Genomic DNA, 15625 nt, shown 5'->3' on the forward strand with positions numbered 1-15625 from the left:
CGGGCTGCCTCATGACTGACCTGAGCAGGTGGCGCCCCATCACATGGTGACAGGGGCCCACGCTGTGCCCAGGGGCTGGCTCTCAGGCTCTTGTTCATAATAGTACAGCTGTCATCAGAGGGGGTGGGGGGAAGAGGTGACTCTGAAATTCAGGCTGTCACCTTTTGATAATACCACATGTCACCCTGCCTCTTTTGGAAGGCTTTTCTCCATTACAGTGGACCATTTTTTTTTTTTTTCTTTTAAACCTGACAGAAAGCATGAGAAAGATAAAATGTTTGCATAGCCAATTCTGGAAATTTCTGGTTGACTGTTTTAAAATCAGAAAATTTAAAAACAAACAGGACTCGGCTTCCTGCTTCTATGACTCCTTAGGCTTGAGTTTGGTTTCTGAGTGCACATTTAAGCCTTTTAAGACCGATGTCTCAACTTTGAAGTGTGAGAAGCAGGAAGAGAGGCCAGTGTCTACATTTGAAGCAACACCTTCTGTGACTCCACAGCTTTGGGTGGCAAAGCAGTTGCTCAGCATGACATGAAGAATCAGTCCAAAGAGCTGCCACAATCCCTCCTGATGAGAATTTTTTTTACGTACTTTCTTTTTTTTTTCCAAGTAAAAAAAGAAACCCCAGTTATATGAGGGGCAGGAACGTTAGTAATTATCACACCTTGAAAGTATTATTCAACGTGAAAAGTAAAACGTTCAAAAACTTTCTTACTCTATTTAATAAATAATTTTAAGGAACCAATTATGCAAAACTTGAAGATCTTACTGAAAACTCCATGTGCTGTGGAATAGTTAAAAAAAAAAAAAGAGGAATTACTCACAGGAAATACTCAATTATTTTATTATAATTCTTTAAACAAGTAAAAAAAAAAAATCCCTCTCCTTTTTTTTTTTTTTTTTTTTGCTGTTGCTGTTTTTTTATGTTAGGGGGAAAGCGTCCTTGCTGGAGAAGGCGAACTGGCTCGGATGATGAGATGGTCTACGTCCTGGCTTTCTGAGCAGACACTCCGGCAACGCTGGCCACCTTCTCCTTTTTTAGGATTATTAGAGGCTGTGCTAAGGCTCTCACAGGTTTTTAAGTACTCTTTTTGTTAGTGAGGATTTTACCCATTTCTCCGTATTTCTTGGAAACAAGATTTTTCCTTCGGGAGGCAGGTTTTTAGCTCCTCAGTGTCCTTGGCCAAGAACGGGATTCTCCAGAGGTAATTTTAGGAGGCGAAGGCTGCATATTGCTGCTCAAAACAGGGTAGCTAAGGACACATTTTTTTTTTTTCCTCAAAAATTATAGGAGGCACCAAAAAGGGGACTGCTCAGGAATCAGGCTGCTTCCTCGATGGAGCCACAGGCAGGGTCCTCCCCGCCTGTGAAGGGTGGCACATTCAGAGGGATACCCCTTCACCTGGCTAACCCGGGCAGGCTGGGGGTGCGGCAGGGGCAGGGGCGCTTTCCTCCCCCATCTTCCCTCAGCCCCCTCCCTTTGGGAAGAGGGATAAGCGGGCTCCCAAGCAGCCTAGTGGGGGCTCACACAGTGACCCAAGGGTCCATTCCTTGCCTCGCTCCTTGGGCATCGACCGCTTTCTGGGGGCCCTCCAGCAACAGTTCACTGCGGCAATGTCTTCAAAGGAGAAATGTGGGCAGGCTGCCATATTCGCTCATCTACGGGAAACTCCAAATTGCAAGTTAAGAATCTTGCTTTTAGAATCCAAGGTGTCCTTGGAAAGCTCCTGTCACCAGAGATGCCCGGCACCCGAGCAGTCGATACACCTCGCCACGCCCTGCGAGGTAGGTCGTACGGTACCCCTTCACGATGCCTGCGGCTTTGATGGCAGTGTGAATGTTGCGTGGCCGGATTGCTGTGGGAGGAGGTTTAGCTTATGAGATGGAGCCGGATATTTCTAAACGGTCACAGCTTCAGAGGGCAGCCGATCGCCTCCTTTCCTCAGAGGCGCCTGGAGGGATGAGAAGCCGCCGTGGAGCCTTCGCCTCAGTCCTCGGCGCTGGTTTCTAAACCCTGGATGGTACCAACTGCACGCAAGTGACCGCTACATGGAAGAGGTCGGTCGCTAGGTTAGGAAAAACAAAGCAAAACGAAAAGCATGTAAAACACCCCCTTTTAAAAACAAAGGGCTGCAAATTTATTTCTCTTACTGAGGAACAAAAATACTCTGGCAATGGCTATTGAGTTTCCACAGGTACGAGGCAGAGGCTGGGCTAGCACGTCCCACTTCCAACAGTATGACTTGTTTCCTATCCGTCTACTACCTGAGTGGCGTCAGTGTAGGTTCAGGCACCATTAGGAACGTTTGACCAAACACGTACACAGCACTGACAGAGAAGTCAACGGCCTTCCGGTTGACCAGGGTATGTAAAAAAGACACCGACAGAAAGGAAAAGGAATCCGGTATGATCGGAGCCGGGGGCCTGCGCGTTCAGGGCCGGGGCCCGCGCGCCTCGCGCCGCCGCCGCAGCTCCTCGCGGTAGCAGTACGAGCAGTAGTGCTCAGTCTCCGCGCGCCCGTAGAAGGCGCAGTTCTCTCGCTGGCAGCGCCGCTGCGCCGGGCCCGGCCCGCCGCGGCCGCCCTCACCGTTCGACCAGGCAGGCGGCGCGTCGGCGTCCGCGAACTCCAGGCCTTCCCGCGCGGCGCCAAAGCCGTTGGTGTAGGTCTGCGACTTGTGCTCGGCGCCCGCGGCTGCGGCGCTGGGCACGGGCACGGGCACGGCGCGCGCCAAAGACTCCACCGTATTGACCGTGCGCAGGGCGACGGCGCGCGCCGGGCTGTAGCTCTGCGAGGACAGCGAGCGGTTCTGCTGCGGGTACGTGGCGCACGGGCGCAGCGCGCCCACGGCCGGCGCGCACGCCTCGTCCCCCCGCGCGCCCGCCGCCTGCACGTGGATGATGCTCTGGCGCGCTGGCGCCGGCGGGCTGCGGCCCGGGCCCGTCCCAGCCGCCGCCCCGCGCCGCGCGCCGCCGCTCGGGGAACCCGCGCCGCCCGCCGCCGCCGCCGCCGCCGCCGCCGCCGCCGCCGCCCGCACGCTCGCCGCGGGCCCGGGGCTCGGGCGCTCCTTGAGCTTGAGCACCAGCTGCGTGGGCGGCCCGGCCGGCGTGCCCGGCGAGGCGCGCTCGGGGCCCGGCCCGCCCTCGGCCTCGGGCCTGCGCGGCGGCCGCTTGACTGTGGAGGCGGCAGCGGCGGCGGAGGCTGCGGCAGCGGCGGCTGCGTCGCGGCGCCGCTGCTCCTGTTCGGCGCTGAAGCGCTCCTGCGCGCTCGTCAGGTAGTAGCCGATCATCTCCTCGTGGAACTGGTGCCGGTGGCTGGTGAGCAGCAAGCCGGCGAAGATGAACTTGCGCTCGCCCTGCATGGCGGCGCGCAGGATGTTGAGGCTTAGTTTCACGTCCGTGCTGTACTTCCACGCGTCGCCGCGCAGCCCGCCGCCCTTGTCCGCTGGCGATGTGCCCGCCGCCTTGTCCGTGGGCGACGGCGTGGTCTTTTCTAGTGGAGACGTGCTCGCCGACGCGCCCGACTCCTCTTTGCTGCCCTTGCGTGACTTGGCCTTCTTCTCCTTGCTGCGCTCGGGCGCGTCGCCGTTCTTGCAGTTGGAGGAGTTGGCGCGGCCCATCTTCCCGTGCACCAGGCCACCGAGGCCACCCATGTTTTTCTTCAGCTTGATGCCCAGCGTCTTGCTGAAGCTGCCCAGCTTGTTGGCCACGGAGTCCGCACGGGTCTTGTCCTTCTCCTTGCGCTGCTTCTCCTTCTCTTTCTCCTTGCCGTTCTTGCCGTTATTGCTGTTAGAGTTGCTGCACACGGAATCGCGGTCTGAGTCCAGCGAGTCAGCCAGGGACTGCACGTCCTCTCCCGCTGAGGCCGTAGGGGACTCTGGCTGCGCCAGAGGGGCCTGTGGGGACAGTTAGGGTGGGAGGGAATAAGTTCATAGAAGAGCCGTCCCCACATGGGCCCTTCAGAGACAGTCACAGGTACTGTCCTGCTGAGCCTAGAGGCCTTGGGCCTCACTGCCCCAATCCTGACTGCTACTCTGGTCTCTGCAAGACGGAATGGCCATGATTAAGAAACAGGAGCAGACAGGAGAGGCACTGGTTTGCTGCAATAATAAGTTGGACTTTGGGGAGGGCTTCTACAAACCCGTTGCCGTCGAGCCGGAGGGCTCCTAGGGGGCCTCTAATATGCCTTTAGTCATGTGCTTAAAAGTGGGCCTGTGCCCTCTGGGAAGGAGGCTGTCTCCCTGCTCTGTGTCTTTGGTGAACTCAGGTTGCTGGTTGCCTGGAACCTTCTCTGAGCCTAGTAGTGTGGGCAGGATGCAGATACCCACTGGTGTTGAGCCTCAGGCCATTTGGGAGAAAATTACCATGCCCAGACAGTGGCCTTCCAGCCCTGGGTAAGGCTGCTGCCTGATGAGACACAGCCCCAGGCCGGCCTCTATGCAGAGGTGAAGGCCTTCAGGTCAGGAAGGCTCCTACACAAGGTGTCTCCTGTAGAGATGTTTCCCCTGATCACTGGAGGCAGGGGATAGAAGCTTCGCCCTCAGAACCCCATTAGTTGGATCTTGGTGTAAACAGCCCCTGGAGTCATTGATGACAGATCAGCTTAGGGATTCCTCTCGGGTTGGCAGGGTGGAAGGCTAGCTTGAGAAGGATTCTGAAACAGATTCTGTGCTCAGCAGGAAAGTTGTTACTGTTGCCAGAAAAGGCAGTCCTGGGGTGGGGAGGTGCATCTTTGTGAACACCTTGGGGAGACCCACTGTTAGTTTAAGCTAGCCAGAGGAGGGCAAGGCTGTTAGGAGAACATGGTCAAGACCAGTGACTGGGGCGGGGACCCCTGATAAAGGAGGAGAAAGAATTCTGACCGAGTGTCCAAGGGTGCAGAGCAGGGACTCTCATGCCAGCAGTTGGATCTGGCAGGCACACACCTGAATGGGTTTTCCTGGTCTGCAGAGGGGGAGCCTTGGAGAAAGTCTACTGCTCTCCCACCTTATTTCACCCCCCAATCACTTGCCCCTCCCCCAGACCTGAGCAGGTCCAAGAGCGTGAGCCTCCTCCTGCCAGGTCACCAGGAAGCAAGGGCAGAATGAGCCTCTCACCATCTCCCAATCCAAAATTCCTTTCTTCCTGTTCCCATCCTTTCTCAAGTTTGGAAAGAGCTACTGGCGTCAGAGTGGTTTGCCATGGACACCAAAGAGCAGAAGCGCAGGGGTGCCCGCGGGGAAGGGAGGTACGCAGGCCTGGGGTGTGGCGAGGGAGGAGTGTGGGCAGGAGAGGCCCATGCCAGGGCTGACATGGAGGCCACCAAGGCTGTGTGAGCTTGAGAGCTGCTTGTTCTCGGTCTACAGTTACTGTCGTCACACCCTGCGTGGGCGTTAGGAAAGAACACCCGCAGTACTACAGAGAAAACTCCTGCCGGGCACTGGACAGGAAGGTCTGTACGGAGGTTAAGAGGCAGGGCCTAGGATCCAGATCCGGCACCGACTGGCCGTGTGACCTTGGGCAGTCACTGTGCCCCCGTTTCATCATCAGTAGAATAGGGATATCAGTACCTGCTTCATGGAGCCCTGTGAAGATTAACTACGGTGAAGGCTGAAATACGGGAGCAAGTAGAATAGCGTGGAGCACGGGCGGGGTCCTTACTGTGTAGGCATGTGCTAAGAGCTTTATTCCTGTCACTCTTGTAATACTCACTAGTTAAGAGCTCAGTTGCTGACCGAAAGGCCGGCAGTTCGAATGCACCAGCCGCTCCTTGGAAATCCTATGGGGGCAGTTCTACTCTGTCCTGTACGGTTGCTATGAGTCAGAACTGACTCGGTGGCAGCGGGTTGTTTGTTGTACAGCTCGCTTTGGAGTCCCTGGGTGGTGCAAACAATGTGCTCAGATGCCAACCCAAAGGTTGGAGGTTTGAGTTCACCCAGAGGTGCCTTGGAAGAAAGGCCTGGTAATCTGTTCTGAAAAATCAGCCATTGAAAATCCTATGGAGCACAGTTCTGCTCACATACATTTGACTGCAACTGGTATAGCTCACTTTATGGCTAAGTAACCTGAAGTTTGGGGTGGGTCAGTTATCTGCACATGTTTTTCACAAATCCATCCCTTTCCCTGGGAGTTCACTACTAGGATTACAAAAACATCAGTCAGTCACATAGTTAAAGTGGACCTGTCTCATGTCTGGAAGCAGTGGCAGCACAGACCCTCCTGGGGTGGGGGGGCCTCCTCACTGCCCGGTTAGCGCGACCCACCCTTGTCTGTGCCTTCCGAGAAGGAGGGGGCAGCGGAGGACGCAGTGCAATCGGGCTTCTGGTCCCCTGGCTTTCCCAGGACCCACACACAGCTTATAATTAATTCTGCTCTCGGCAGCATATCCTGTTCTGACCTCCGCAGAGGTAGCAGGTGTTGTGACTTGCCTTCAGTTTGTTATCTGAGTGGGCATGTTTCTTCCTCACTTTTTGCAGGAAATAAGGGGACAGAACTCTGAGCTGGCACGCACGCTTACGTGTGCACAGTGGCATGCGCTCACATGTATGCCTGCGGATAAGGGTGCTCACACATGCATGCGCACACACGCCTGCACACGTGCCCCAAGTACAACTGGAGGTGCTTCAAGCCAGAGCCCCGGCAGGCTGCGCAGAGGGGACAGTGCCTGGCGGGTTCCCAGCTGTGGGCATGGCTTGGGGTGGGGGGCGGCTCCATGAGGGCAAGTGAGTCCTTCCCCCAGCCAGCGTTTGCGGGGGCTGTATCCTGGCCTGCCAGGTGCTGAGTGGCTACGGCCTCACCGCTGGGCAGGGTCCCTCCGTGCCAGGCTCACCCGGGTCTCAGAGGGGATCCGGATCCACGTCACATTCATGTAGTTGTGCAGAAGGTTCAGCTTGGCTTCCAGTGACAGGATCAGGCTGGCGAGGGAAGAGCACGTGTGAAGAGGGCCCGAGCTGGCCTGTGCCTGTCCACCCTGCCAGCTGGCCCCCGGGGTGGGGGAGCAGGCCCAGTCCAGCCCCTCCCCAGGAGGCCCAAGGCCCTGCCAGCCCTCTGTGACCTTGGGGCTTGGCTGAGGGGAAACTGAGGGGCACCAGGGAGGGACGCAGGGGAGGGTCTTACTGGGCCAGCCTGGCATTGTCGTTGTCGTCTTTCCCCCACTCCCAGTCCTTCCCAGGATCCACTGCGAAGTGCAGGGGCAGCAGCTTGTGCTCTGAGTCAGTCAGAGGGATCACAGCTGGAAGAGAAGAGAGACGCAGGTGCAGAGCCGCCCGGGGCTGGCGGGTAGACCGGCAGTCCCGGGCATAGAGGAGACCGCATTCCAAGACCAGATGTCTAGGGTTTGGTGAAACAGAGCAGAGATGTACATGACATTTGGGCCGGGGGAGTGGTCAGACAGCATGTTTTGAATACGTTACTGCTGTTTTCAAAATGTTGTAAATATTTATCGTGGACATCAGAAAACAGTGAGAGGCATCAACCTGGACTCTGCTAACATCTTGGGTCTGTCTGAGGACAGGGACCCACTCTGGCACAGGGCAGGAAAAAGCAATTATGCATCTTTTATTTCCAAGGAGGGTGGTGCAGGTGGTTAGCACATTATGCCAGGACACCTGGCCAGCTTTGGGGTGTGATGGTGGGACCTCCATGCACAAGGACAAGGACCAGATGTGCAGATCAGGTGACTTGTCTTTGACTTCACTCAACAGGTCCGATCTGCATGACCATGACTGACGTGGGCTGGCTCTGGGTCCCAGGCTCCTGTGTCGAGGGAGACCCTCCTGGGCCTTGCCCGTGTGGAGCCCGTAGTCTGTGCTGGGGACAGGATCAGCAGGTAAAGACACACCTGATAGTGCATAAGGCAGTGGTTAGCGCAGGCAGAGGGGGTGCCGGAATCGTGGGGGGGGGGCAGCATTTCTGGGGGGGGGCAGGGGAGTTGTTTGAGGTGGGAACATCTAGGGGGAGACTCAAGTGAGGGACGACTGGTTGGCCATTTGAGAGAGGGACTGATTTGTCACTAAACCTATGATGAAATGCACAGCTGCCGACTTCTCTGGGACCTCGTGGGAAATCTTGGCCCACCTCAGAAGGGCTTGGAGAGCGGGGTGTGTACAGGATCTATTTGGAGCAGCAAGAACAGCAGCCCCTCTAGCAGCAGGCGATAGTGGTATCTCCTGTGCTGCCCTCTGGTGGTGGCCTCCTGGGGGGCCCCACTCCTTCTCCCTGCAGGCCCCCCTTGGGGAGCCACATCACAGCCAAGAAGCACAGCTGGTGCCTTGGCAGCTTCTCCTCCCTGGAGTGGGGCATCCTGGCTGCCTGCTTGTGGCTCATGGTGAGGAGAGTGGCATGTGCTATAAGGGGGCTGCCCAGGCGCAGCCCACCCAGAGGCTGGGGAGGGCCCCTGTGGGTGCAGGTGGAAGCTGGTGCACCTTCACTGTGCAGACCTCCCCCCACCAGGTGCTCTGGGAGGCAGGTAGTGCCAGACAGGACGTGGGCTGGAGGGCGGGTAGGAGGGCCGCCCTCAGGGATGGATCACCCAACAAGGAAGGTAGGCACGGGCTTACTTGTGAGTATTTACTAATCTGTAGTGCACAATTTCACCACATCTTTGATAGTCAAACACATGGTAAAACCCATGTGAAACTGTGCACTGCAGATTAGTACGTAAACACAATTAAGCCCACGTGGACCTTGCTTACTGGTCAAGCTATCCCTAGTCGCCCTGCTTCCAACCTGGTCCTGGCCCAGCTCCACTGCAGTGCACCTAGTATCCGCTTCTGTGCCTCCCTGGGCTGCACCGCTGGGCCTGGTGCTGCCAGCCCCTGGATGGAGCCCAGCTGCTTCCCACAGAGCTAGTTTCCTCAGGCACCGAGAGCCCAGCCTCCAGGGCAGAGAGCCTGAGGCTACACTCGAGCACGCACACAGGGCTGCCTGGGTGCTGCCTCGGCCTCACGCTCCACAGCAGCCTCCCCCACCCCACCCAGTATGGAAGCCCCCCTTCCATTGAGGAGAGGAACTTTTCCTTGGCCAGGAATGCTCCTCGCAGCCATTGCTCTGAAGCCAGCAAAAGCTGCATGTCATTTCCCATGACTCATGGCAAGGGCGCCAGGGCAAGAACAAAAATAACAAAATCTAAGATGGAATACAATGAATACTTAATTTTTGCCTAAGAAATTGGAAAAACTGACTCAATGCTGCCCTCCAGTGTTGCTAAAGAGAGAATGCAAGGGAAAAAATAAACTGCCTTCTCTCCTCCAGTCCCCAAATATAAAAGGGAAAGAGGCTTGTTGACCACAGACCAGCTCCAGTGTTCCGGTTAATCTGGGGACTGGGCAGTGTGGTGCTCTGTTTTGGGAGGTCAGGAGGTAGTGTGGCTTGCATTGGCCACAGCCTGCCGGGTTCTGCCTGGATGTGGCCAAGCCACACGGTTGCCCTCCTCAGAGCTGAGCTGCAGGGTGGCCACTCCCAGGGCAGGCTGGAGGGCTGCCCAAAGCCTGCCCCCGTTTCGCGAGTCACCACACAGATGGGGGGGGGCAGGAGGAGGCAGAGGCACCTTTTCTTCGACACTGTTTGCCAGACTTGCCAGGCAGAGCAGCCCCAGTACCCAGAGTGCTGAGTGACAGCACAGGTTCCAGACCTCCACTCAAAGGTGGGCCAAACCAGAGTGTCAGGAAAAGTACCCGAGAATGGCATTTCCAGTGAGATTCTTAAGATGCTTGGGTGGCACAAACTGTTTACGCTCAATTACTAATGGAAAGGTTGGCCATTTGAACCCACCCGCTGGTGCCACAGAAGTCTGCTTCTGTAAACATTACAGCCAAGAAAACCCTATGGAGCAGTTCTACTCTGTTACACATGGGGTCGCCATGAGTCAGGATCAGCTCAATGGCAACAGGTCATCAGGTACATTTGGAAAAATGATTTGTTATAAGCAGTCCCTGTGGGTGCAATCTGGGTGATTCAGGTATGGCTGTCCACCCACCAAAGATCGGAGCCCCCTTCCCAGGGTGGAGCTCCTGTTGGGAAGCATCGAAGAGGGAACACGTGCTCAGCTGCAGCCGTGGAACATGAGAAGACAGGACGTGGAGATGCTGGTGATGCGCTGAGAAGTGGGCAGACCTCCCCCTACTCCCTCTCTCCATCTGACGGCCCATGGAAGATGGTGGAGCTACGAGATGGCCGGGGTGGGCCCCTGAATTCCCACATGGGTAGGAGCTGTCTGCCAATCAGGAAGGCCTGTTTCAGACTTCATTTCAGTGTGAAACGGGCATCTGTTGTGCTAAGCCACTATGATTTTGGTTTATTTGTTTCAGATAGACCAACTAACTTAACTTCCAACCATGGGGAGTTACTCATGGGGAGAATCTGGGAGTTCCTACCCTCAGCAGTTGGGCTCGAACCAGCGGCCTGGGCTGCCCACTGCTGGTGGGAGGTTGAGGACAACTGAAGGTGCTGATGCCTCATCTGGAAGGGTCCAAAGGTGGTGCTAACCTCTCAGCCTGGATCTTAGTGGAGTGAAGGCCAGGTACTGGGTGAGTCTGTAGGGGGATGCCTGCTCATACTTGAAGACACTCGGGCTAAAAGGAAGGCCTTTTGCAGAAGGGGGCAGTGGTGGCTTAGTGGTAGAATTCTCACTTTCCATGCAGGAGACTGGGTTCAGTTCCTAGCCAGTGCACCTCGTGTAGCCACCACCTGTCTGTCAGTGGAGGCTGTGTGTTCATAGCTCTGTTGCCGCACAGGTTTCAGCAGAGCTTCCAGACTAAGATGGACTGAGAAGAAAGGCCTGCTGATCAACTCCTGAAAATCAGCCAGTGAAAGCCCTGTGGATCACAGCATTTTGATGTGCCACCCATCATGGGGATGGTGCAGGACCAGGCAGCAGCATTTTGTTCGGTTGTGTAGGGGGTCATCACCAGTCAGAGGCCGACTCAACCTCAGCTAACGACAACAACAACAATCTTTTGCAGTGGGCACAGCTGTTGCCCATGGGCGAGGCTGGTACCACAGGGCTCATACAGGCCAGGGAGGCCTCATACAGGCCAGGGAGGCCTCAGAGCAGCTTCGCATCAGCTGCTCTGGGTGCCTCTGCCTCTTTATGTGTTTACTTTTCCCTGTTGGAAACCTGGCCTTGTTTGGTGTCCAGTTTAGCAGATGTCCATAACAGCAAATGCTTTTTAAAATAAAGCCTGGGAATTTTTTTTTTCCCTCGAAAGTGCTCTCCCTGTCTTTTAGCCACCAAATATGTAGGCACCATCTCAAGCTAGCCTGGGTATATTCTGAGTACTTGGAGTGGTAATTTCTGGTTTTTGCTTTGGATACAGGACGCTGGAAAGCACTGCTCCCACCATTATAACAACAATTATAAAAAGCCAGTGAAACTGCAAATTCACACTTTAACCCCATCAGAGAGCTGAAGTCACAGTGCCTCCAACTAACCTGAAATACAAGGAAAGACAGGCACCTGTAAAGAGAGACAGATGTGAGCACTGGCTTACCTGGGGCAGACTCAGCCAGACAGCGATAAGAAAACTTCAGCTGAAATTATTAACAAATTGGAAGAGGAAGAGTGTAGGCTAGTGAAGAAACATAGAACCCTTGGGGGCCACAGATATAAGGGGAATTCACATCCCCTTGTAGACTCCTCTTCAGGGACCTATGTGCTCACCCTAAAGATTGGCAAGAATATTGAGAAAGCGTTCTTCACAGATCTTTCTCTTCCATCTCCCTAGGGAACAAAAGCTTAATTTGTAGAGGGAAAGGCAACAGATATTGTCACTCTTAGTGTACTGTGGCTTTTTCTCTGTGAAAGCTGGTGGGTGGGAACAGGGAAAAAACTATCCCTGGAAGCAAATGAAGGTCCCAAAATCTTGTGCCATTAAGTTTGACTCCACTTTGAGGAGGCAGCTCTTTCCCAGTCATATTTTGAGTGCCTTCCATCCTGAGGGGCTCATCTTCTGGCACTATATCAGATAATGTTCTGCTGCTATTCGTTAGGTTTTCACTGGCTAATTATTTTCAGAAGTAGACTGCTGAGTCCTTCCTAGTCTGTCTTAGTCATGTGGCACAACTCAAAATGAGAAGAAACAGCTGCAAACATCCATTAATAATCGGAACCTGGAATGTGCAAAGTATGAACCTAGGAAAATTGGAAATCGTCAAAAATGAAATGGAACGCATAAAGATTGATGTCCTAGGCATTAGTGGGCTGAAATGGACTGGTATTGGTCATTTTGAATCGGACAATCATATAGTCTACTATGCTGGGAATGACAACTTGAAGAGGAATGGCATTGCATTCATTGTCAAAAAGAACATTTCAAGATCTATCCTGAAGTACAACACTGTCAGTGATAGGATAATATCCATATGCCTACAAGGAAGACCAGTTAATATGACTATTATTCAAATTTATGCACCAACCACTAAGGCCAAAGTTGAAGACATTGAAGATTTTTACCAACTTCTGCAATCAGAAATTGATCAAACAGGCAATCAGGATGCACTGATAATTACTGGTGATTGGAATGCAAAAGTTGGAAACAAAGGAGAAGGATCGGTAGTTGGAAAATATGGCCTTGGTGATAGAAATGATGCCAGACATTGCATGATTTCATTTTGCAAGACCAATGACTTGTTCATTGCAAATAGTTTTTTTCACCAATGTAAACAGCGACTATACACATGGGCCTCACCAGATGGAATCCACAGGAATCAAATCTACTACGTCTGTGGAAAGAGATGATAGAAAAGCTCAACATTATCAGTCAGAACAAGGCTAGAGGCTGAGTTGGATCAGACCATCAATTAGTCATATGCAAATTCAAGTTGAAACTGAAGAAAATTAGAACAAGTCCACAAGAGCCAAAGGACAACCTTGTGTATATCCTGCCTGAATTTAGAGACCATCTCAAGAATAGATTTGATGGATTGAACACTAATGACCTAAGACCAGACGAGTTGTGGAATGACATAAAGGACATCATACATGAAGAAAGCAAGAGGTCATTAAAAAAGACAGAAGAGAAAAAAAAAAAGACCTAAGTGGATGTTAGAAGAGACTCTGCAACTTGCTCTTGAATGTAGAGTAGCTAAAGCAAAAGGAAAAAAAAAAAAAAAAAGTAAAAGAGCGGGACAGGATATTTCAAAGAGCGGCTCAAGAAGAAAAAGTAAAGTATCATGATGACATAGGCAAAGACATGGAGGTAGAAAATGAAAAGGGAAAAACATCCTCAGTATTTATCAAGCTGAAAGAACTGAAGAAAAAATTCAAGCCTCAAGTTGCAATACTGAAGGATTCTACAGGGAAAATATTAAACGATGCAGGAAGCGCCAAAGAAGATGGAAGGAATACACAGAGTCACTATACCAAAAAGAATTGGTTGACGTTCAACCATTTCAGAAGGTAGGATATGATCAGGAACTGATGGTACTCAAGGAAGAAGTTCAAGCTGCACTGAAGGCATTAGCAAAAAACAAGGCTCCGCGAATTAACAGAATACCAATTGAGATGTTTCAACATATGGAAGCAGCACTGAAAGTACTCACTCGTCTATACCAAGAAATTTGGAAGACAGTTACCTGGCCAACTGACTGGAAGAGATCCATATTTATGCCTATTCCCAAGAAATGTGATCCAACTGAATGTGGAAATTACTGAACAGTATCATTAATAACACATGCAAGCAAAATTTTCCTGAAAATCATTCAAAAGTGGCTGCAGCAGTATATCAACAGGGAACTGCCAGAAATTCAAGCTGGATTTAGAAGAGGACGTGGAACCAGGGATATCATTGCTGACGTTAGGTGGATCCTGGCTGAAAGCAGAGAATACCAGAAAGATGTTTACCTGTATTTTATTGACTATGCTAAGGCATTTGACTGTGTGGATCATAACAAATTATGGATAACATTGCAGCGAATGGGAATTGCAGAACACTTAACTGTGCTCATGAGGAATCTGCACATGGATCTAGAGGCAGCCGTTCGAACAGAAAATACTGCATGGTTTAAAGTCAGGAAAGGTCTGTGTCAGGGTTGTATCCTTTCACCATACCTATTCAATCTGTATGCTGAGTAAATACTCGGAGAAGCTGGACTATATGAAGAAGCATGGGGCATCAGGATTGGAGGAAGACTCATTAACAACCTGTGATGTGCAGATGACACAACCTTGCTTGCTGAAAGTGAGGAGGACTTGAAGCACTTACTGATGAAGATCAAAGATCACAGCCTTCAGTATGGATTATAACTCAACATAAAGAAAACAAAAATCCTCACAACGGGACCAGTAAGCAACATCATGATAAATGAAGAAAAGATTGAGGTTGTCAAGGATTTCATTTTACTTAGATCCACAGAATCAATACCCATAGAAGCAGCTGTCAAGAAATCAAAAGATGCATTGCATCGGGCAAATTGGCTGCATAAGACCTCTTTAAAGTGTTGAAAAGCAAAGGTCACCTTGAGGACTGAGGTGCACCTGATCCAAGCAAGCCATGATGTTTTCAATATCCTCATATGCATGGGAAAGCTGAACAATGAATAAGGAAGATCAAAGAAGATTTAATGCCTTTGAATTGTGGTGTTGGCCAAGAACACTGAATATACCATGGACTGCCAAAAGAATGAACAAATCTGTTTCGGAAGAAGTACAATCAGAATGCTCCTTAGAAGCAAGGATGACGAGACTACATCTTACATACTTTGGACATGATATCAAGAGTACCAATCCCTGGAGAAGGACATCATGCTTTGTAAAGTACAGGGTCAGCGAAAAAGAGGAAGACCCTTGGCAAGGTGGATTGACACAGTTGCTGCAATGTTGGGCTCAAGAATAGCAACAATTGTGAGGGTGGTGCAGGACCAAGCAGTGTTTCGTTCTGTTGTGCACAGGGTTTCTATGAGTTGGAACTGACTGGACAACACCTGACAACAACAACAGAAACAGTCCCTGGAAGAGGGGCAGGAATATATGCTGGAGACAGAACTACAGCTGGAGGAGTGGTAGGAGGACTGATTAGGTCACCCCTCCCACTCAGACCCAGTGGGAGGTTTTGTTGGGAGGGGACATAGTGCCTACATAAGACAAAGGCTGAATCAGAGTAACACAGACTTTACCTACCCCAGCCCTGCCCCTATGAGGCAAACAAGTTGCAAGTCACAAGTAACAGTAGTGTACTGCTGAGAGAGGGGCACACATTTGGAGACAGAACCTGGCTGAGGTGCACTATGAAGGGTGGAGAAGACAGTGAGAAAAACCCTCTGACAGATGAGCCCACCATAAATAGAAGACAACACCAGAGGAATCTGAAGCCTGTGTGCACCAGGAGTAAACAGAGCAACAACAAAAGCAAACCCAGCACAAGTGCTGACCAGATGGATTCAAACACCTAAAGACCTAGCAAATGTAAAGGCATGTCCATTTCCAGGAATAAAAACTGTCAGTCTTTATTGTCCTATACAAGATGTGTGGCTTTTAAAAAATTATTTTTTTAACAAAATTATGAGGCATAAGAAAAGACAAAAAAAAAAAAAACCCAAAAAACAAACTAATACATTGACACAAGACAAAGCCTTGACAGAACCAGACTCAGCTATGATGCAAATGTTGAAGCTATCTGACAGGAAATTTAAAATAACCTATTAATAAAAGCT

At 51.8% G+C, this 15625-nt stretch overlaps 1 protein-coding gene across 6 annotated transcripts in view; it reads right to left on the reverse strand.

Annotated features, from left to right (window-relative positions):
- Window positions 1-893: 893 nt before the first annotated feature.
- Window positions 894-15625, reverse strand: part of OTUD7A (OTU deubiquitinase 7A) — a 390159-nt gene continuing 375427 nt past the window's right edge. For all 6 annotated transcript variants that reach the window (XM_049905451.1, XM_049905454.1, XM_049905453.1 and 3 more), the window contains 3 exons: window positions 7094-7208; window positions 6807-6891; window positions 894-3894 (listed from right to left, as the gene is read on the reverse strand). In XM_049905451.1, coding sequence (XP_049761408.1) covers window positions 2434-3894; window positions 6807-6891; window positions 7094-7208 — 1661 coding nt within the window. In that variant the 3' untranslated portion in view covers window positions 894-2433. The remainder of the gene's footprint in view (window positions 3895-6806; window positions 6892-7093; window positions 7209-15625) is intronic.

Source organism: Elephas maximus, chromosome 13 (genome assembly GCF_024166365.1).
Source record: "Elephas maximus indicus isolate mEleMax1 chromosome 13, mEleMax1 primary haplotype, whole genome shotgun sequence".
Classification (NCBI taxonomy): Eukaryota; Metazoa; Chordata; class Mammalia; order Proboscidea; family Elephantidae; genus Elephas; species Elephas maximus.